Source organism: Haliotis rufescens, unplaced genomic scaffold, assembly GCF_023055435.1.
Source record: "Haliotis rufescens isolate VD_foot unplaced genomic scaffold, xgHalRufe1.0.p SCAF_33, whole genome shotgun sequence".
Taxonomy (NCBI): Eukaryota; Metazoa; Mollusca; class Gastropoda; order Lepetellida; family Haliotidae; genus Haliotis; species Haliotis rufescens.
Genome location: NW_025964035.1, coordinates 2921181 through 2943186, shown reverse-complemented (window position 1 = coordinate 2943186; position 22006 = coordinate 2921181). Strand labels below are relative to the sequence as shown.

The 22006-nt window shown below is 43.4% G+C and overlaps 1 protein-coding gene across 3 annotated transcripts in view; it reads right to left on the bottom strand.

Annotated features, from left to right (window-relative positions):
• Positions 1-21150, bottom strand: part of LOC124124947 — a 41427-nt gene extending 20277 nt beyond the window's left edge. The window contains exons 1-11 of one of the 3 annotated variants that reach the window (XM_046488240.2): positions 20983-21150; positions 16226-16251; positions 13054-14202; positions 11516-11559; positions 9543-9662; positions 7743-8463; positions 7028-7200; positions 5816-5875; positions 4719-4808; positions 2391-2493; positions 1850-1967 (exon numbers count right to left, since the gene is read on the bottom strand). In XM_046488240.2, the coding sequence (XP_046344196.2) occupies positions 1850-1967; positions 2391-2493; positions 4719-4808; positions 5816-5875; positions 7028-7200; positions 7743-8463; positions 9543-9662; positions 11516-11559; positions 13054-13076 (1452 nt within the window). In that variant the 5' untranslated portion in view covers positions 13077-14202; positions 16226-16251; positions 20983-21150. The remainder of the gene's footprint in view (positions 1-1849; positions 1968-2390; positions 2494-4718; positions 4809-5815; positions 5876-7027; positions 7201-7742; positions 8464-9542; positions 9663-11515; positions 11560-13053; positions 14203-16225; positions 16252-20982) is intronic. The other 2 variants (XM_046488238.2, XM_046488239.2) reach the window with 2 other exon arrangements.
• Between the last annotated feature and the right edge of the window lie 856 nt (positions 21151-22006).

Below are 22006 nucleotides of genomic sequence, written 5' to 3'. Positions count from 1 at the left end.
CTCCTGAGAACTATGTTCACTGGGCCTTTTTGTAAAGAAACATACTACGTTTTTCAAGATCTGCTTCGGAAACGAGGACTAACTCCATTTTCAGTCTAAATCAAAGTCGTTGCCATGGAAACTCGAAAAATAACTCTTAAAAAAACCCCCAAACTATCCAAAGGCACTAGTTCACCACTAGACCAATCAATGTGCAAAATTTGGTGAAGAAAAATGGTACGGTTTTCAAGATCTGCTCCGGAAACGAGGACTACTGCCATTTTCAGTCTAAATCAAAGCCGTTGCCATGGAAACTCGAAAAATAACTTTTTTTAAAATCCCAAACTATCAAAAGGCACCAGTTCACCACTAGATCTATCTAATTGCCAAGTTTGGTGAAGAAATATGGTACGGTTTTCAAGATCTGCTCCGGTAACGAGGACTATCGCCATCGCCACCGGTGGCACACGTCACAAACACATGCAAATGCATGTCAATTGTTCACCTGAAAAAACACGGGACCATATGGTTCAAGTCAAAATAGGGAATTGCAACAGATATAAGTTTTGTCAAATTTGTAAATGTCCACATGTCTACCATAAAACATTTTAAAAGCTTTACTGAGAACTTGAATGTTGAAACCTTGTTCAAACTACTTATGAGCAAGAGTCGTATGATGTTGTTTGAAACCTGTTTAGATCTTGCAAGGAAGTTGATACTATACGTGGGATAGTCACAGTCACTCATGATCATTCAACCGCCTTCTTTGTGCAGTGGATAGAGAGGAAGACCGGTGTTTTGATTCCCTGCCGCGTCACACCAAAAGACGTTTTTGTTAAGATGGTACTTGTTGTTACCCTGCCTGACGCTCGGCATTAAGGGGCTAAAACAAGGACTTGTCAGCTCAGAGAAGCATACTCTGTCTGTATCCTTGTTAAACCGTCATGGTATCTCAGTGGGCTAGCACTACCAAACTGGCATCAGTCCGGACTAGTACAAGCAGCCACACACGTGCATGCACGTAGCTATGTTTGTTTGTTGTTTAACGTCACACTCAGCAATATTTCAGCTACATGAAGGCGGTCGCCTTTTACGGCAAGCATGGGTTGGTGAAGACCTATTCTACCCCGAATCTTCACGGGTAAGTAATACAAGTGTAATAATCTTGAACATGAGGCCAAACCCATGTGAAGATCCGGGAAGGAATAGGTCTTCAGCAACCCATGCATATTTTAGTTTAAGCAAAAGATGATGAGCAATGACGCATTTATGTTGTGAATAGTTTCTTTTATCATTTGTGACGGAGAGTGTGAAGTACAAAGCGAGCAGCAGCCCATGCTTGCCGTAAAAGGCGACTAACGGGATCAGGTGGTCAGGCTCGCTGACTTGGTTGATGCATGTCATCGTATCCCAATTGTGTGGATCGATGCTAATGATATCAATCATTGGATTGCCTGGTCCAGACTCAATTATTTACAGACTGCCGTCATATAGCTGGAATATTGCTGAGTGCGGCGTTAAACAACAAACTAACCAACCAACCAACCAACCCTATAATCAAACAACAACTAAACATATTCTATCCCGGATCGTCAAGGGCAGCCGAATTCGATCGCCTCTTACGATCAGCATTACGTCGTAAGAGGCGACTAACGGGATCGGGTGGTCAGGCTCGCTGACTTGGTTGATGCATGTCATCGAATCCCAATTGCGTGGATTGATGCTCATGATGTCAATCACTAGATTGCCTGGTCCAGATTCGATTACTTACAGACCGTCGTCATATAGCTGGGATATTGCTGAGTGCGGCGTAAAACAACAAACCAACCAGCCATTTCACCACTTCATTATCAGTTGTATCTTGTCATACCTTCATTTCTTCCTCTGATGAAGCCGAGAATAAATATGTCTTGTAATCCGCGTAGGTGTGAACTAATTTGAAAACCCAAGGTGCTTCCTTTGGTTGAATCTCAAATGCCCTCGAAACACTGAAACATAAATAAACACATAAGTCCCTTGTACAGTACGAGTTAGGTTGGTATCATCCTGTCTTTCATTGTGTGTATTTATGCAGGACCCGTGAAGATCCGGGGTAGAATAGGTCTTCAGCAACCCATATTTGCCGTAGAAGGCGACTATGCTTGTCGTAAGAGGCGACTAACGGGATCGGGTGGTCAGGCTCGCTGACTTGGTTGATGCATGTCATCGTATCCCAACTGCGTGGATCGATGCTCATGATATCAGTCAGTGATTGGGATACACAATTGCTGTCGTAGTTGCTGAGTTGCTGAAGACCTATTCTACCCCGGATCTTCACAGTACGGAAATAAAGTCTATCGACTGTACTGCTTTAATCGCTCAAAATTCTCTTGAATATTTACTACAAACAAAACAAAAACATCAAAACTCACGAATTAAATCCGTATAAGGAAAATGATCCAACTGGTGCACTTGCAGTTTCTTTGTAGTAGTAATACAGGCAACCTTCACATAGCACCACGAACACCTTTGGCCCTTAAACATGTGTTTGGAGCATGAGATGATCATTAAATCAATAGCAATAATAATAATAATAATAATCAAAATGAAGGAAAAACAAGTATATATATACTCAACAACAAAAGTTCCAGTGACATCAATATTTAAGTGTATTTTTCAAACAAGTAAAGTTTGGTTTTCAATATTGTAGTACATGTATGGAATCAAGTCACAAAAACGCAACTGCTACAGAAAAGCATGCATTCCATGCAAAAGTTGACTTTTATTCAAGCCCCGTGCATTTCACTACCCAAGAATGGGTATAAAAACACGTGCGTTAACGGGATTCCATATGCATTGTTTAGCATCGTGCTGACATCAACCACTAAGAAAAACAACAAAATTACGCAATTATTCAACATTACAAACTGCCACGCCTGTCCGAAAATGAGCGTCTGCGAGCCATTGGTATGCTTGAAGCAGGATCGAGTCAACTTGATGTTGCAAGACAACTTAACGTCCACAGAAACACCATTTGGTGTTTATGGCAACGTTGGCAACAGACGAATGCACTCAGAGACCATCCTCGGAGTGGCAGGCCACGCGTAACCAATAATCGTAAGGACAAGTGGATTCGAACAACACACCAGTGAAATCGATTCCAGCCAGCAAGAGTGACTGCAAGAAGCATCCCTGGCCTTCGACGAATACCTTCACAAACCGTACGTCGCCGCCTCAGATGTGCAGGGATTGTCGCCAGAAGACCCGCCAGACGTCCAATTTTGACAGGAAACCACCGACAAGCATGTCTACAGTGGTGCAGACAGCGTCTACGCTGGACGGCCATGCAGTGGGGACAAGTTCTATTCACTGACGAGTCTCGTTTTCACCTTAGCCACAGCGATGGACAGATTCGAGTGTACCAACGTAGTGGTAGAGGGAAATATCAATGGACAGCGCTACCGCGACGAGATCATCGGCCCTGTTGTTCTATCGTTTTTGCGTCATCATGGCCCAGGCATTACCTTTCAACATGACAACGCCCGGCCTCATATTGCTCGACTTGTTCAGGATTCTCTTCAACAAAACAACGTGAATGTCATCCCCTGGCCTCGCTCCCCTGATCTCTCACCAATCGAGCACATGTGGGATGAGATGGATCGACGCCTTCGACGTCAACCACGTGTTCCACAGACACTCCATGAACTTCGATTCATGCTCCAGCAGATATGTGGGACAGATATCCCACAGGACTTTGTGCGATGCCTGGTCCATTCCATGAGACGAACATGTGTTGCTTGTATCGCAACCAGAGGTGGACACACACGCAATTGATTTGTAAATTGACATTTTGGCATGTTCATGGTTTTTATGAAATCACGCATTTCTGAAGTCAGTATGGCAAATGAAACCATTTGAACACTTACAGGAGTCATTTATCTGTAGCAAACGAAATTGTTTCAGATTTGGTTAAAAACATAACTTTGCATTAAATCTAATTCAATGTCAAAGGAACTTTTGTTGTTCAGTATATAAATGTGTCAACATCACCAAATTACAAATTGAAATTTGTTCTTCTATTTCGAAGCACCTGTGGTCAAATAGTCTTAGTTAGATCCATCAGTCGCGCCGGGTTAGAAGTGATCTTCAGCAATCCATGCTTGTCATAAGAGGCGACTAACGGGATCGGATGGTCAGGTTTGCTGACTTGGTTGATGCATGTCATCGTATCCAAATTGCATAGATCGATCCTCATGATGTCAATCACTGGATTGTCTGGTCCAGACGTTTATTTCCTGACCGCCGTCATACAGCTGGAATATTGGAGTGAGGCCTTTGAAAACAAACAAACAAACAAACAAACTTTGCTTTATAAGGATCCCATAGTCGTTGGTCGGTATTCAAAATTCGCCTTCATATTAGCACCGTGCACTGGGGCTTGACCAAAGTGGTAAAACATCTAATTGAGACGTGCATCACTTTGGGGATGGGCCACATTAAGCTGAACGCCGTTTTGTGACTGAAAGCTATTCAAAGGGGCAGTTAACTCAATTCCCTCACCCGTTATTAGTGAAGTGAGTATGGTTTTACGCCGCTTTTAGCAATATTCCAGCAATATCACGGCGGGGCACACCAGAAATGGGCTTCACACATTGTACCCATGTCGGGAATCGAACCTGGGTCTTCAGCGTGACGAGCAACGCTTTAACCACTGGGCTACCCGACTGCCCCTCACCCACTATGAGCGTCCTTGCACTCACAGTGAAACATTCGTCCCTTGTTCCATAGACACTGTTTCCGCAGCCAGGAACTGTGGCCACATCCTGGCAGGCCCTGCAACTCCCGACATCCTGAGAACAATGGAATATTCCTTATTCAGATTTTCATTATTTTGTAAATATTTTGAGACTGTTTTTTATTTTCAGAATATTTGTGTCACAAGATTTTCTATTATTGATTCGAGAAGATTTTACGGTTTGATATCTGTAGGGCATCTTTATAATATATTTGTATGTCCGCATGATCTATTGAGAATCTCACCCGAGTGTCTATTGATATCAAAACTGTGGGACATCTACTGTGGGAGCCAGTGTTGGATGATAAACATGTATGTCTGTATAATATAAGTATGTTATCTGTATGCCTGTATGATATCTATATATCTGTAAGTCTATAAATATGCACCTTCATGAGTCAAGAGCGTTAACTGACCAGTTTCCACCGTTACCGAACTAGGCTGGAATTTCCAGGCTCGATCGTAGCGTCACCAGTGACTATTGCGAGTTATGTCCCTTCTATGTCCCTGCTATTGACCACTCAGATTCCAACTCTGATACCACGTGCATTTGCTTCAAACAAAATGGCGGCGCCAAGTCAATATGATCTGGTCGATGATCAAGATCTATCTGTTAATAAAAAGGGTCTTACCTCGCAAAATTAATAAAATTACTTGAGCACCTTGATTAAAAACATGAAAAGATTTGCAAAGTATCTGTCGACGCCAAGTTGGCGGTACACATAATTGCAAATCCTGCAGTCTACGGAAATCTGAACGTTGGAATCCATGTTGTTTGCGAACCGAATGTCTAGTTCGTCACGCAATTTTGATTGGACTATGCATAGACTCGTCAGTCCATCCAAAATGTAACTCCGAAATTTCAGCTTAATTCGGCAAGGGTGGAAAATGGACGACAGTCAGTTAACTCCTTTGCCTCGTGGAGATTGTATACATGTAGCTGTTTGATATATGTATGGCTATAGATCTATCTGTATGATGTATGTATATGTATGTCTGCATACATTTAGCTGTTTGATACATATGTATGTTTGAACCAAAACAATAATTCCACTGAATTACCTAGATTATCTTTTGGCAAGACTCCAATATCGATAGTTCTTTCTTTGGGAAGTTTGAGATCTGAAAAAAATAAACTTTTCATTCTAGAACCATCTCACAATCAAGGGATACACTGCCTGACAACAGAAACTATACACTTGAAAACTGGGGTTGGCCAAAACATTAAAAAAACTTAATCAAAATGCAGAAGTTGTCCACAAGTGGCAGCCTTCAGTGGACCACACATGGCGTGTCCATTTTGTTGTTGTTGTCGTTTAACACCACACTCAGCAATATTCCAGCTGTACGACGGCGGTCTGTAAATAATTGGGTCTGGACAAGACAATCTAGTGACTGATATCATGAGCATCGATCCACGCAATTGGGATACGATGACATGCATCAACCAAGTCAGCAAGTCTGACCACCCGATCCCGTTAGTCGCCTCTTACGGCAAGCATAGTCGCCTTTTACGGCAAGCATGGGTTGCTGAAGACCTATTCTACCCCGGATCTTCACGGGTCTAGCTGATATATGATGGCCCAACGGTGGCAAGCCACTACACCATAACCGAGGTATCATGTCCCGAGCACCCCATTCCTGATCGTAAGAGGCGATTGAATTGGGCTGCCCGTGACGATCCGTGGTAGATTAGGTTTAGTTGTTATTTGAGTTGAACATAGGATTGGTTGGTTGGTTGGTTTGTTGTTAAACACCGCACTCAGCAATATTCCATCTATATGACGGCGGTCTGTAAATAAACGTGTCTGGACCAGACAATCCAGTGATTGACGTCATGAGCATCGATCCACGCAATTGGGATACGATGACGTGCATCAACCAAGTCAGCGAGTCTGACCACCCGATCCCGTTAGTCGCCTTTTACGACAAGCATGGGTTGCTGAAGACCTATTCTACCCCGGAATCTTCACGGGTCGTTGAACATAGGCACTTTGTATTGAGACAAGATATGTTTGTAGCTACAGCTTCAAAGCGAGATGTTGTTTTAATTAAAGCGATCAGCAAAAATATATTGTCCTAAAAAAACGCAATTATTGTAGCAAATAATTTCCGTTTTTCCAACAATATGAAACGTAATTATTGTTTTCAAGAACTTTTGGGAAAATGTACCTTAGAGGAGTGCATTGTAATTAATAGAACGGATCTCAGCCAAGCAGAAGCTGGCATCGACGTGTAAGGTAAGAGAATACATTAGATGCTATTTTGACCTACCTGGTAGCAACTGATGCTGGAAATACCACACACTTCCTTCAATCTTCATGTTCTGTAGGAGTCCAATGACATCCGAGTCGGTGACAATGTTCACGATACCTGGTATCTTCTCCTTCATAATTTCTTTGGTGACATTGTCAGCATGGAGGACACAAGAACAAGTGTCGGCGCGACTGAAAACGAAAAAATATATTTCTGTTGTTTGTTTGTTGTTTAACGCCGCTCTCCGCAATATGCTATATGACGGCAATCTGTAAATAATCGACCAGACAATCCAGTGATTGATATCATATGAACATCGATCCACGCAATTGGCATGGGATACAATGACATGCATCAACCAAGTCAGCGAGCCTGACCACCCGATCCCCTTTTTCGCCTCATACGACGAGCATAGTCAGTTTTTACGGCAAGCAGAGGTTGCTGAAGACCTATTCTACCCCGGATCTTCACGGGTCTACATTAAAAATGCTTTTCTGGCTTCATGGAATCATGAAAATAGCATATAACTTTTACAGGGAAAATGATGACAAAATTCAAAAATATTCGTGTGTCGTCATGCATGCATGAAAACGGGCTATATATAGCCTGAAACATAATGCATTCGCCCAGACAACCGCCTCTTACGACTTTACGTCGCCTTTAATGGCAAGCATGGGTTGCTGAAGACCTATTCTACCCCAGATCTTCACGGGTCTTTAGTTTGAAGTGGTACCTCGCTGCTTTCACTAAGGCATCTGACTGTAAGACCAGCAATGTAGGCCCTGACTTCTGTAAGCGTTTAGCCACTTCCAGAAGCAGCACCTTCCTTCCACATGAAGGGTGTGTTGTCAACTCCACTTCCGCTGCGTCAATGTTATGAGTTAATGCACAGAACTGATTCAGAGTGAGAAACCACAGCGAATCTTCGCCTTCGCTGCAAACACAGTCGGTGATTGCCACAGATATCAGGAAAGCTCTGGTAACTTTTAGGTACTTCTGTTCAGACATTGCCAATGTTACTGGCACACAGAGCCGTGACGTTTTGGCCTTAATGGCATCAATTGCGCGACAGAAAAGGACATCGTCTGTCACATCAGTTTTAGTCACGAGTCCAAAGACAACACTAAATTGTTCATCCGTCAGCTGCCGGATCCCTTTCACTAATCCTTTAGCGATGCTCTGGGTGTATATTAATGCTTCACATTTTGCCTTCCTTGTGCTCGTGTCTTCAATGACTGTAAAGACAGTAGTTGGTTTTCCTGTGAGAAATAGAATCACGTCATAAAGGGCCTCCTTCGGCTTCGGCTTGGAGTTGATATTTGCTGATACAGCCATCGTCCTTGCTGTGAAGGCAAATCCGGTGTGACACGATATAGCCAGCAATCTCTCCCTGATAGCAATAAGGACCTCGTCATCAGAGCCTGGGGCCACAACTGGATAGAAACACATCCTGCCTGAAAGTGGAAGTGAAAGTGGAAGTGAAAGTGAAAGAGGAAGTGAAAGTGGAAGTGGAAGTGAATGTGGAAGCGAGAGAGGAAGTGAAAGTGAATGTGGAAGTGAAAGTGAAAGTGAATGTGAAAGAGGAAGTGAAAGTGAATGTGGAAGTGAAAGTGAAAGAGGAAGTGAAAGTGAATGTGGAAGTGAAAGTGAATGTGGAAGTGAAAGTGAAAGAGGAAGTGATAGTGGAAGTGAATGTGGAAGTGAAAGTGAATGAAAGTGAAAGTAGAAGTGAATGTGGAAGTGTAAATGGAAGATGAAAAGAATAATTTCCTTAAATAACATCTAAAAGATACATCAATAAACAAATCTATATATTTTGAAGCAGATCATGTTTAATGTCAAACAAAATCCACGATGATTGCTCTAACTACAACGAGGCAGTCGGGTAGCCTAGTGGTTTAAGCGTTCGCTCGTCATGTCGAAGACCTGGGTTCGATTCCCGACATTGGTACAATGTGTGAAGCCCATTTTCTGGTGTCCCCCGCCGTGATATTGCTGGAATATTGCTAAAAGCCGCGTAAAACCATACACACTCACTCGCTCTAACTACAATACGGTGTTTAGGTTCAGATCATTGTCCCATATATGACAAAATCTAACAGACTGTGACCAGATATAAACCAATCAATCAATCAATCTCTGCTGTTTCATAGTTTGTTTGTTTGTTGTTTAACTGTTAACTCAGCAATATTACAGCTATATGACGGTGGTCTGTAAATAATCGAGTCTGGACCAGACAATCCAGTGATTGACATCATAAGCATCGATCCACGCAAGCATAGTCGCCTTTTACGGTAAGCATGGGTTGCTGAAGACCTATTCTACCCCGGATCTTCACGGGTCACTGATGTTGAAATATGACTGGTGTAAAACCCCACTCACTCTGACCACCCGATCCCATAAGTTGTCTGTTACTGAAAAGCTGTTTAATGGTCATATAATAGTCCTTAGATGCAACAAATTCGGATAGATTGTAAATAGAAATGACCAAAAACTATTCAATTGCAGACGGATAGATCAAAGTTATTAATACCTTCTTGGAACACATGGTGTTGTATGTTGTCAAAGCTATTGGCGACTTGCCAAAAATGAGGGGGATGATGATTAAATGACTTCACATCTACTTCCTGTATCCGATTTTTTAAAACTTTTTCTGAAAAAAAATCACAATATCAGCCTTGACTGCAAAGTACGGACAGAGATGCAATGATAAAATTGTTTTAATTTTACGTTCATGTTAACATAAATAAAATAAAACCTTTTCAATAATTAAAATATGTTTCTTCTAAAAGTAGAATCCACTGCAAGATTCGGACCATATTATGAGCATGTGTTTATGAATCACTATTAAATATCGAGGTGAGCGTATAATTCCCACAGGTGGCAGCAGTCACAAACACATGCAAAGGCAATCAATTGTTTACCTGTGCTAAGGAAAATCACCTTTTTATATGATGCTTGTTTGTTTGTTTATTTGTTGTTTAAGGCCGAGCTCAGCAATATCACAGCTTAATGACGGCGGTCTGTAAATAATCGAGTCCGGACCAGACAATCCCGTGATTGACATCATGAGCAATTGGGACACGATGACATGCATCAAACAAAGTCAGCGAGCCTGACCACCCAATCCAGTTAGTCACCTCTATAATATGGACTCAGTCACATATTCGGGATTTTTACTGCCGTCCTTGATAGGACCATTCCCGATTAAAATTTGTCAAAAGTCTGATTAAGATTCCTGTGATTCACAAACAATCACATATTGTTCAGGAAGAGTCCCGATTCAGCCGTTTCCAGTCGAGCTTGTCCCCATTCTCCCATTCTCAATCCGAATCTGATCCGATTTGTATCTTCCGCATGGTAAAAAACGACAGAATCTGTCCCGACAGCGTCCCGATTCTCCCGATTGCGATCCGACAGAGATCCGACAGTGAACCGACAAAGACAGTTCGCATTCGGCTAGACCTGGACGCAATCTGGACTCAATCGACAAGAAACAGCAATGAACAATTCATGGCCGTTCATCACGACAGCATCCCGACCCACAGGACAGCATCCCGACCCACAGGACAGCATCCCGACCCACAGGACACCGTCCAGACACAGGACAACATTGTTACGATTTTGATCCGATACAGCGGAGTCTGGCACGACATCGTCACGATTGTAGTCTGACTAGACAAAATTGGCTGAGTTTCCCGAATGTTACGGGACGCACCATACTGTCGGGAGTGCTTGGCCGACCTCTCTGGATCTCTCCCGATCTGTAGGACTCTGTCACAAACAATCAGATATTGTTCAGGAAGCGTCCCGATTCAGCCGTTTCCAGCCGAATTCGTCCCGATTCTTCCGTTTTCAATCCGTTTCTGATCCGATTCTTCCGCATGGTATAAAACGACCGAATCTGCCCCGACAGCCTCCCGATTCTCCCGAATGCGATCCGACAGAGATCAGACCTGATCAGAGATCAGAGAAACGGCAATGAACAATTCATGCCCGTTCATCGCGACAGCGTCACAATCCACAGGACACCGTCCAGACAACACAGGACATTGTAACGATTTTGATCCGATACAGCAGAATGTGTCACGACGTAGTCACGATTGTAATCCGACTAGACAAGTTTCGAGTATTACTGGACACACCATAGTGTCGGGAGTGCTTGGCCGCCCTCTCTGGATCTCTACCGATCTGTAGGACTCTGTTAAGAACGTATACGACTACGTTCAGACAATGATAGAACATTCCAGATCATTGAGGATAGTAATCCGACTTTTTCACTTTTCGTGTCGTAGCGCTGTCTGATCTCAAATGGGAGCAACAATCGGCACCGTGTGAAACTGGCCTTACGACAAACATAGTCGCCTTTTACGGCAAGAATGGGTTGCTAAACTTATTATCTGAGCGAACAAGGGAACATATGGCACAAGTCAAAATAGGGAATTGCATCGGACATCATTTTACAAGTCACTGATGGGTCCCGAAATGGTGAAAAATAACACTTACCAGTTAATTGGGTTTGTTTGCAATTTGACATGGCACTTGAGACTCTGCAAAGTTGTAATAAAACATTACAATAAGTCAACATTTTTCATATATAAAAAAAACCCCACACCTTTTAATGAGTAAATAACACACAGGTCAAAATTAATACCAAAGGTTCTAGATGATTAAAAAACGTTAACCTTTATCATACTTCCATGTCAGAATGATGAGATCTGATTGGTCCACATGATCTTGATAAAATACTATGTATCCCGCCGTGGAAGGAAATAAACTTCTCAGCGGGAGAATAAGTCCCTTCAACCCCGAAGCAAAAAGCTGCACACTTTTTCAGAGTCGGTGAAAGTCTCGTGACATTGCACAAGTTAACCTCAGCTCAATCGAACGGCTGTTTTCTATCAATTTTGAATTTGTTCTAATTCTTTGATGTCATATTAAAATATATCGGTAACACAAATTTGTTATACCAGGATCATACGGAAGAGTAGTAGGGCCACGGTGATTTTTTTTTGTCTAAGTATCTCCTACGTAGGAGAAAATAAGTCCTACGTATGAGATACTTAGACAAAAATAATTCACTTATTATCTCCTATGTAGGACTTATTATCTCCTACGTAGGACTTACTATCTCTTACGTAGGAGATAGTAATTCTAAGCCATACTAAGTCCTACGTAGAAGATAGTAAGTCCTACGTAGGAGATACTAAGTCATATGTAGGAGATAATACGTCCTACGTAGAAGATACTAAGTCCTACGTAGAAGATACTAAGTCCTACGTAGGAGATAATAAGTGAATTATTTTTGTCTAAGTATCTCCTACGTAGGACATATTATCTCCTCCAGCTCGTGGTAGAAAACCTAACGCGGTACGCATTAAACCCCATGTACCCCTCGTGATACTGCTACAACGTATAATATCACTGACTAAAATCAAACTGGTAGTCACAATGTGGGTCATGGATCTCATTCATAAAGCGATCTTAGCTGTACTGACGTAATCCCACTCGGCCAAAACTTTTGAGAGCCCATGGTGCTAAGATCGCTTTTTGAGGCAGGGATGATTGCGTGTCATGGAACTCTAAGGGTGTAGATCCTTGCCCATCTGTTAGCAACTGGTTTGCTTGTCCCAGACTCAATTTTTATCTCCAGACAGCAATGTTTGTTTTTTGTAAATAATCGAGTCTGGACCAGACAATCCAGTGATCGATATAGTGGTCAACGATCAATTTGTTGGTTTCTTTGTTTTTTAACACCGCATTCAGCAATATTCCAGCTGTATGATGGCGGTCTGAAAAATAATCGAGTTTTGACCAGACAATTCAGTGATTGATATCATGAGCATCAATCCACGCTATTGGGATACAATGACATGCATCAACCAAGTCAGCGAGTCTGACCACCCGATCCCATTTGTCGCCTCATACGCCAAGCATGGGTTGCTGAAGACCTATTCTACCCCGGATCTTCATGGGTCTTATAGATTATTAAATTCATTTCAATTAATGGCAATTAAGCTATACTAAGCCAAATATTATATTACATCTCAGAAGTCGACGTTGCCATTCCAGAAGCTCTAGTCGTCTTGGGGAATCGGTTTTGTACATGTCATAGGCTTCAGGTCCAGCTCTGTGATAAAACATCAGCCCGTTGACTGCTGGAACTGCAACTTCGAGAACAAATAGTTTGTCACGCACTTGATGAAACTCTATCTTCACAGTGTCTGGAGATAAGGGTTTTAGTTGAGCTTCAACGTCAAATGGAAGAACCAGTGTTTCAGCACCGATCTTCTTCTTGATGAGATCTTTAAGCTTGGAATGTTTCTCAAGTGGAACAGCTATTCCTGTGGTTGAGTAAACTTTTGATCTGTACGCATCATATATTTTTTCTCGTTCTAGGATTCCGAGATAAAACGATCCGCCACCATCGATCTTCGTGAAGGCGCTGATGTAATGTCCAATCTTTGCTCGGTTCCAGATGTAATCTGCCAGCTTTGAAGGGTTATTAAGAAGCTCCCTCTCTATATGTTGATCACAGTCTTTGAATTTGAAACCCTTAACTTCAATGCTGCGGCTCTCTCTCAGCTCCTTCAGACCTCGTATTTTGCTAGTAGTGTCTTGGAATGGTATCTTCCGTGAAAGAAATTGTACAATGTCAGAATTGCACGGATCGATGATACTGTTGTCCAGGGGGAGTTTTGTCTTAAAATCCACGGTAACAACTGTGAGAGATGGTATCACTGTCACACCAACTACACTCCGATATTCATTCTGATCGATGCCACCACCTGTATTTCTTCCCACATCGCAATCCTCTTCATTAATGTTTTCTTCAACGCAGGTCAACCAATTCTTTTTGTACACTTGGACAAAGAGGCTTCCGTCTTCAATAAGATCATTGAGCTTTGAATCAACTAATTCATGAAAATGGTCCAGATAGCTGTCTGCAACATCCAGATCATGAATATGTACAAATATGGCACCGCCGCCCGAATTTCTCAGGGCTGAGGTGTACTTTTTTAATTCCCCAAGGAAATGGTCACGGTTGAGTCTCCAGTCTTTCTTCTTCTGCTCAGATACTGGAGGCCTGTGGTGGTTGATGAGCGATGCATCCACGTGTAGAAACAGAAACTGATCTTCAGAGGATAGAATAGTATCCGAATTCTGGGATAATTTCACGCAGGTGGCACATTCTGAAAGTAAATGGTATTGCTGAAAATGTGACAATGACAATTCTTTATTACCCGCAAGATAAGGAACGGTGGGGAGCCAAATGTATAGCGTTTAAAGCATACGCTCGTCACACCAAAGACCCAGGTCCGATTCCCAACATGGGTAATATGTGTGAATCACGTTTCTGGTATCCATGGCTGTGATATTGCTGGAATATTGCTAAAATCGGCATAAAACCGCACTCACTCAACTCACTCACCCGCAAGAGAATTCTTTGTACATATTGCTTGCAGATTGAATACATGAAATGACGTAAAAAACAAAGATTTGTTGTTGTTTGTTGTTTAACGCCACACTCGGCAATATTCCAGCTATTTGACGGCGGTCCTTAAATAATCGAGTCTGAACCAGACAATTCAGTAATTGACATCATGAGCATCGATCCACGCAACTGGGATACGCGAATACATGCATCGACCAAGTCAGCCAGCCTGACCACCCGACCCCATTAGTCGCCTCTTACACCAAGCATGGGCTGCTGACCCCGATCTTAAAAAAACCAAACGAGAACTAAAACAGTACAGAACGCATTATAATAACAATCATTTAAGAGACTGGTACTTGATGGGATAAAAGATCTTAGAGAGATATTTATTTTTTAACGTGGCAATAAAAAACGAAGAAGAAAGGTAGAAGTGCAAACTCTTGGTTTAACAAATGGTCGCGGTCAGCTAAACGTTTCAGTGATGTGCAGTACATAGAATATTCTTCACTTTTACTTGGACATGTTTTATGCTTTGAGAAATACTTTGACAATAAACAACAAAGTAATACTCAACCGATAGCATAAACTTGCAATTTCAGTTTTCCATTACATTATACTCTTCAACAGCCAGTCGCCTAAGGCGCCGCAATTCGCTGTGCAGAGTTGCGTCCCTTGGGCACGCCTGAAACCTTTGTTTCAGCACAGTGCTCATGGGTTTCACCTGAGCGATAAACATATGAGAACTGCATCACTTCTGGCTTTCCTCTCACACCATCATACAACTGGAATACTTTTAAAATAGGTCTTAAAAGGCAACTCAATCACACCAATATTCAACATGCATAGAGGTGATATCAGTAAGTCTATATTAACCAACCATGTAAGTATCAGTAGTGTATTACCCATGTAGTTTTCTTTTGACATCAAATTTTGGCTTGTTTCGGAAAAGGTACCGTTTTCAGTAAACTATGTTTATAACAAACACGCTTATAACGATCTGACCGATATACCGAACTTATTTTTTGGCCCCGGCCAACTGCTGTATATATGTTGTATATATGCTGATAAAACGAACTATACTCAACAACAAAAGTTGGTGGACACACACGCTATTGATTTGTAAATTGACATTTTGGCATGTTCATGGTTTTTTATGAAATCACCCATTTTCTGAAGACAGTATGGCAAATTAAACCATTTGAACACTTACAGGAGTCTTGTATCTGTTGCAAACCGAAATTGTTTCAGAGTTAACATAACTTTGCATTAAATCTCATTCAATGTCACAGGAACTTTTGTTGTTCAGTATACGATTATTACGAACTAAAATGAGTGGTCCAATGTAGTTCGTTATAACTGTAGTTTACTGTCTTTGCAATTTGCGCTAACGATCTAATGTTGATATCTAAATCTGGTTTGATTCGGAACATGTATATATACAATCTTTGCAATTTGCAGCAACAATCCACAGATGAACCTGATTTAAAATTAACCATAAAAGGCCTGTGATGATCCGGGTTAGAATAGGTCTTCAGCAACCTATGCTTTCCGTAAAAGGCGACTATGCTTGTCGTGGTGATCAGGCTCGCTGGCTTGGTTGATGCAAGTCATTGTATCCCAATTGCGTGGATCGATGCTCATGATGTCAATCACTGGATTGTCTGGTCCAGTCTCGGTTATTTACAGACTGCCGTCATATAGCTGGCATTTTGTGTGTGTGCAAACAAACAAACAAACAAACAAACGATCAATCAATTAAACATAAGTTATTATATTACCTTTTTCCATTGCCTCAAGACGCCATCTGAAAATATATAACAGGTCACTGTATCAGGGTGACCATCCATTTGGCAATCTGTAATTATTAGAAAGCATTAATTTGTTAAGTATGATAACATGTGTAGATCTTTTGGGTACAGTGTAATTGCTGTTATTATCGGCATAAAAAGCATAGTGCCACAACATTATATGGTTTATAATTATAAAAGAAAATTGTTTCCTTTATAGTAAACCATTTTCTGTTGATTCAGAGCCTGGAATCACTGGCCACTCAGACCAAATGTAAACAAGAAAAGCTGACGCAAATATTAGTAAAATCTAAATATTTTTTACATTTGTACACTTATCCTGCATTACTCCGTAATGCATTTACTGCTTTCTTTTGACAGAGAGACGAACTGTGTGAGATCCAGCTGCTGAAGAAAGTTGTCCCAAACAGTACAGGAAGTAGCGCCCTCTCACAGTCGGCACGTGACCCGGAAGTCATGACGTCACATCAAAACACATAACTGCTTTAAACATAACATCGGAAACTTCGTGGGGAGGCAGCGTAGCGAAGGGAGGGGTACTTAGACTTCGTAATGCAGGATAAGTATACAAATGTAAAAAACATTTAGATTTTACCAAAATTTTTAACTTATCCTGCATTGCATTGTATTGCATCTTAACAGACGGCACGGCAGGTGGGCATACCTTAAGATGTGGTCCATAATAAACCCTCGTCAAGGTCGGATGACCGGAACATCTACGACCAATCCTGTCTTCAGGAAACAAGAATCGATGCGAATACGAAACACACGAATAGAAAGAGGCGGGTAGCCAAACACTAGAACTTACCTAAGAGCGAAAGCGAAACGCAGTAGAGCCCTCTAAATCTGAGGTGATAAACATCAGAGTTCGACGGGCCCCGCTCGAGGTATCGAAGAATCAGCGGCGTCGGCGGCAATATCTACGACCAATCCCAAGAGCGAAACGCAGGAGAGCCCTCTAGTCTGGAGGCGAGGAACTCCGGTGAGGTGGACGGGCACCGCTCAGGGTATCGGAGAATCAGCGGCGTTAGCGTCGGCGCCGGTGTCAACATCTGCTACCATTCCTGTCGTCAGGAAACGAGAGTTGATGCAAAAAGTAAAACCCGAATAGGAGACAGAAATAGAATGAGGCGGGTAGCCCAAAACTAAAACTGACCTAAGAGCGAATGCTGAACGCAAGAGAGCCGTCTTGTCTGGGCTGATAAACGCCAGAGAGGTCGACGGGCTCCGCTCAGGATATCGGAGAATCAGTGGCGTCGGTGATAGGTGACCTGCTGGGCTAAAACCAGGGACCACAACTGTGAACGCCGGCGACATCTTCCAAGGCTACATCACGGAGGCAGTGGTTGGCGAAGGCGGTGTCCGATTGACAAGAACAGGCTTCCACGAGCGACTGGATGTACAGTTATACTGTGAAGAGCCATGGTAAATGCGATCCGGCGGCTTCATAAGCTTTGAGGATGACCGCCCGGAGCCACAGGGAAAAGTATTCCAGCTGACCAACGACTGCGACGAAGGGGAGACCGGCAGAAAAAAAGGTGTTTCCTAGACTTGCGGCAGGCTTTAGATCGTCGTAGAAAACCTTCAGTGCCCTTACTGGGCATAATAACGCTCCTCCTCATCCTCGGCACCCACAATGGACGAGTGCGGAGGGGATAATGAATGATCTATCAGGCTGTCCTGGGAGTTGATTCTTTACGATGAAGTCACAGCACGGTCCATGATGAACGGCGCCCTGGGTACCGCGTTCGAACCGGACACGGGGGACGTCGAGGACGTGGAGCTCATTGACTCGAGCGGCAGTAGCCCAAACCAGTAGAAACACCGTCTTCTTCCTTAGGTCGTAGAAGGAAGAAGAGTGGAGTGGTTCGAAGGGAGCCGCCCAAAGGGCGTTTAAGACCACATTCAGATCCAACGCAGGCGGTCTGAACTTGGCCTTCTGGTCTTCAAGACGGAACGAACGCAGCCAGGCCTGTAGTTCGGGAATTTTCGTCATCCTCCGATCGTCCAGGATGACAAGAACGGAGTTCATGGCGACCAGGTATGTGCAGGTGGTAGAACCTTTGAAGATGGACGGTGGGCTGAAGCAATAGCCTTGGCTGCTCTAGCAGAATAGCCGTGGGCTCATGGGGCTTTCTGCAGATGTGCCAGGCGTGCAGACGAAACCATGCGGGTTTTAGGGTGTGGCAACCGACTTCGTGGATGGAGCAGAAAGTTGGACCACACCGGAAGTTCAAGGGGTCGTCTCTGGCGATGTTTCCGAGGTCGATAAACCAACTTCTGGCCGGCCACCAAGGCGCGACCAAAATCAGTGTCAGGTGGCCTGGATCTCTGAATAACCCTGGGATGGAGAACCGGGGGCGGAAAAGCATACACGTGTAATCCTTCCCAGGAACAACTGAAGGCGTCGGATCCGGCACCGGTGAAATGTAAGGCGACACTGGCAGTTCAGAGATGTGGCGAACAGATCAATGTTTGGGGTGTCGACCGTTTGACATAGTCTGGCGAAGACCTCTGGGTGGTGCTTCCATTCGGTGGGAGCCACCTAGTTAGGCCTGGACAGAGCCTGTGCCAGAACATGCTATTGTATGGGGACTTGTATGGGGACTTGATATTGTTTCAGCTACATCTGCAAAACCACATATTTTTAAAATTAAAACTATAAGTCTAAATATTATTGTGATAAAGCATCTTGCAATGTATTTTCTGTGTCTGATAATTAGTTTGAACAGCCCAACGTATAACTACTTTTTTCAAGCATTACCTGTACAATTTGTTTTCTATAATTTTCTATAAAATCCCAGCCCCCAAGGAATGGTAGGTCGGTTCATCATATACACGTGTGTACAACAACCCAGTGACGCTATGAATGAGTGAGTACGGTTTTACGCCACTTTTAGCAATATTCCAGCAATATCACGGCGGGGGACACCAGAAATGGGCTTCACACATATTGTACCAATGTCGGCAATCGAACCCGGGTCTTCGGCGTGACGAGCGAACGCTTTAACCACTAGGCTACCCGACCGCCCCAGTGACGCTATGAATAACACGGTAATGTAAACCTCGTTTGTGGATTAAGCAGCGCTTGGAATTATCGCTCGATGGACGCCTTTAACGCATTTGTGTCAACCACAGATTTCGGATAGCTGATAAGCGACATTCTTTGTACGATATGATGCAAAAATATGTCAGCATATTTTCATAATCGATACATTTCATACTTATACAAATGATTCATATGTTTGCATGGAAGGGAAAGAACTCGTACTTCGGACCAGGACAAGGGCGCTCGATAACATCATTCCTTCGCGATCGTCTAACAATAACGTTTGGGACAGGGATTTATAAACTAATATTTCAGTATTTCAGTCAGGCCTCCAAGATAAACAATTGTTTTCTCTGAAACAATTTGTTTGTTTGCCTCACAACATGTCTCAAGCGTATATTGCTCTTTTTATGTGACTAATTCGACTTGTGGTCACCGGGCGTCCGTACAAGTGTTGTGTTATGTGACAGTGTGACCAATTTTCAAGCTTTATGATGGCGGTCTGTAAATACTCGAATATGGACCAGACAATCCAGTGATTGACATCATGAGCATCGATCCACGCAATTTGGATACGATGACATGCATCAACCAAGTCAGCGAGTCTGAGAGTCGCCTCTTACGACAAGCATAATCGCCCTTTACGGCAAGCATGGGTTGCTGAAGACCTATTCTACCCCGGATCTTCACGGGTCCACATCGAATGACGATTAATAGACAACTGGGTCACCCGTGTCTTCCTGAGAATAGAGAAACGTATGTACACTGTGTCCTATATGTTGTTATGCTTTGTCACTGCGAGAGCTGCAAAACCAGTAACTTGAGAACTGACAATACGCTCCACGTGAGGATGGCGCTTTCAGAGCTGCTCGGGCGGAACCGGGAAGACTCGTCGCATAGCACTCGAATCCCCGGTGTCAACAATTAAGACATTGCGTAAAACATACGCTGCTTACATCAGGGTCCACGGATACGACATGGAAACTGAAAAAAACCCTGCTTGCTCAGACAGTTTTCTGTTGGTTGTTTTTCTTGTCTATGGGTTACGCCAGTTGAGGTTCACATCGATGTATTTGGGAAGAGCGTGTCATTAATTTGACAACGTGTCAGTTTCACGTGGAGGCATGCGATGTTTGTTGTTTAACACCACAGTCAGAAATATCCCCGCAATAACACGGCGGCTTGTAAATAATCTAGTCTCGACCAGACAAACCACGGTTTGACATGATAATCAAGGTGAGGTGAGGTGAAATGGGGTTTAACGTCGCGTCCAAGATTATTGCACTTATATAGCGACCGCCTCCGTGGTCTAGTGGTAGAGCGTCCGCCCGGAGAGCGGAAGGTCCGGGTTTCGATCCCCGGCCGCGTCATACCAAAAGACGTTAAAAGATGGTACTTGCTGTCTGGCGCTCGGCATTAAGGGGCTAAAACAAGGACTGGTCGGCTCGGAGTCAGTATACTGTGTCTGAGTGGGATATTCATGTTAAACTGCGGCATGGTATCTCAGTGAGCTAGCACTATAAATCGGCATCAGTCCGGACTAGTACAAGCAGCCACACACACGTACATGCACGTCGCTATATAAGTGCAATAATCTTGGACGCGACGTTAAACCCCATTTCACCTCACCTCACATTCCAAGACTGTCACGAAACTGTCACCAGTGAACTGCACTTACCTTCTGGTCAACAGAACCCGCGATACATCTTCACTATCCACGTAACTGTGAGAATACCATCCATAAAATTCACACGGCAAATCGAATGGTAGTGGACTCCAGCCAACCTGCTGTAACACTAGCTTGGCTATTGCACCGAGACAACCTTCTCCAACAAGACAAGTCATTGAAACTTCCTGGTCTATAAATATATGTACCCAGCTAGCGATCACGTTACTGTACATCCTGACAATGATCTATTTGCTGACAATACTGCTCTTAAGGGAGGGGAGGGGGGAGGGGAGGGGGGAGGGGGGAGGGGGGAGGGGGCAGGTTGTGTAAGCCATCTCAATTCACTGTACAGCACTGCGTCCCCAACCCATACAAGAAACCTATCATCGTGGGTTCGAATCCCGGTTTGCCCTGCTTATGTTTCCCTGTTTGTCAGCACCATAACTGTGCAGGTGGGTTTCAAAAAGCTATAAACGTCAACACGTTTTTTGTGTTTTATTTTAACGCCGCACTCACCAATAGCCAATAGTCTGGACCGGACATTCCAGTGACTGACATCATGAGCATCGATCCACGCAAAAGGGATCGATGGTGTGCATCAACCAAGTCACCAAGTCTGACCACCCGATCCTGTTAGTCGCATCATACGGCAAGCATGAGTTGCTGAAGTTCTATTCTCTACCCGGATCTCCAACATGAAGCCGACACGCAAGTTGGTTTAAACGCCGCTTAAACAGTAATCCAGTAACACCACGGCGTGTCAGCTTGGTTTGGGTGGAAAGCCTGAAGTGATGCAGGTCTCAGACGTTTACCACTTTGGTGAAACACACGTGCACGGGTATGGTGCTGACAAACCTAGAAACATAATCGGGGTGAACCGGGATTCGAACCCACAATCATAGGTTTCTGGCGTGCCCAAGGGGCGTAACTCTGAACAGTGAATTGCGGCGCCTAAGACGACTTTACTATCGCGTAGATCGATGCTTATGATGTCAATCAATGGATTGTCTGGTCCAGACTCGATTATTTACAG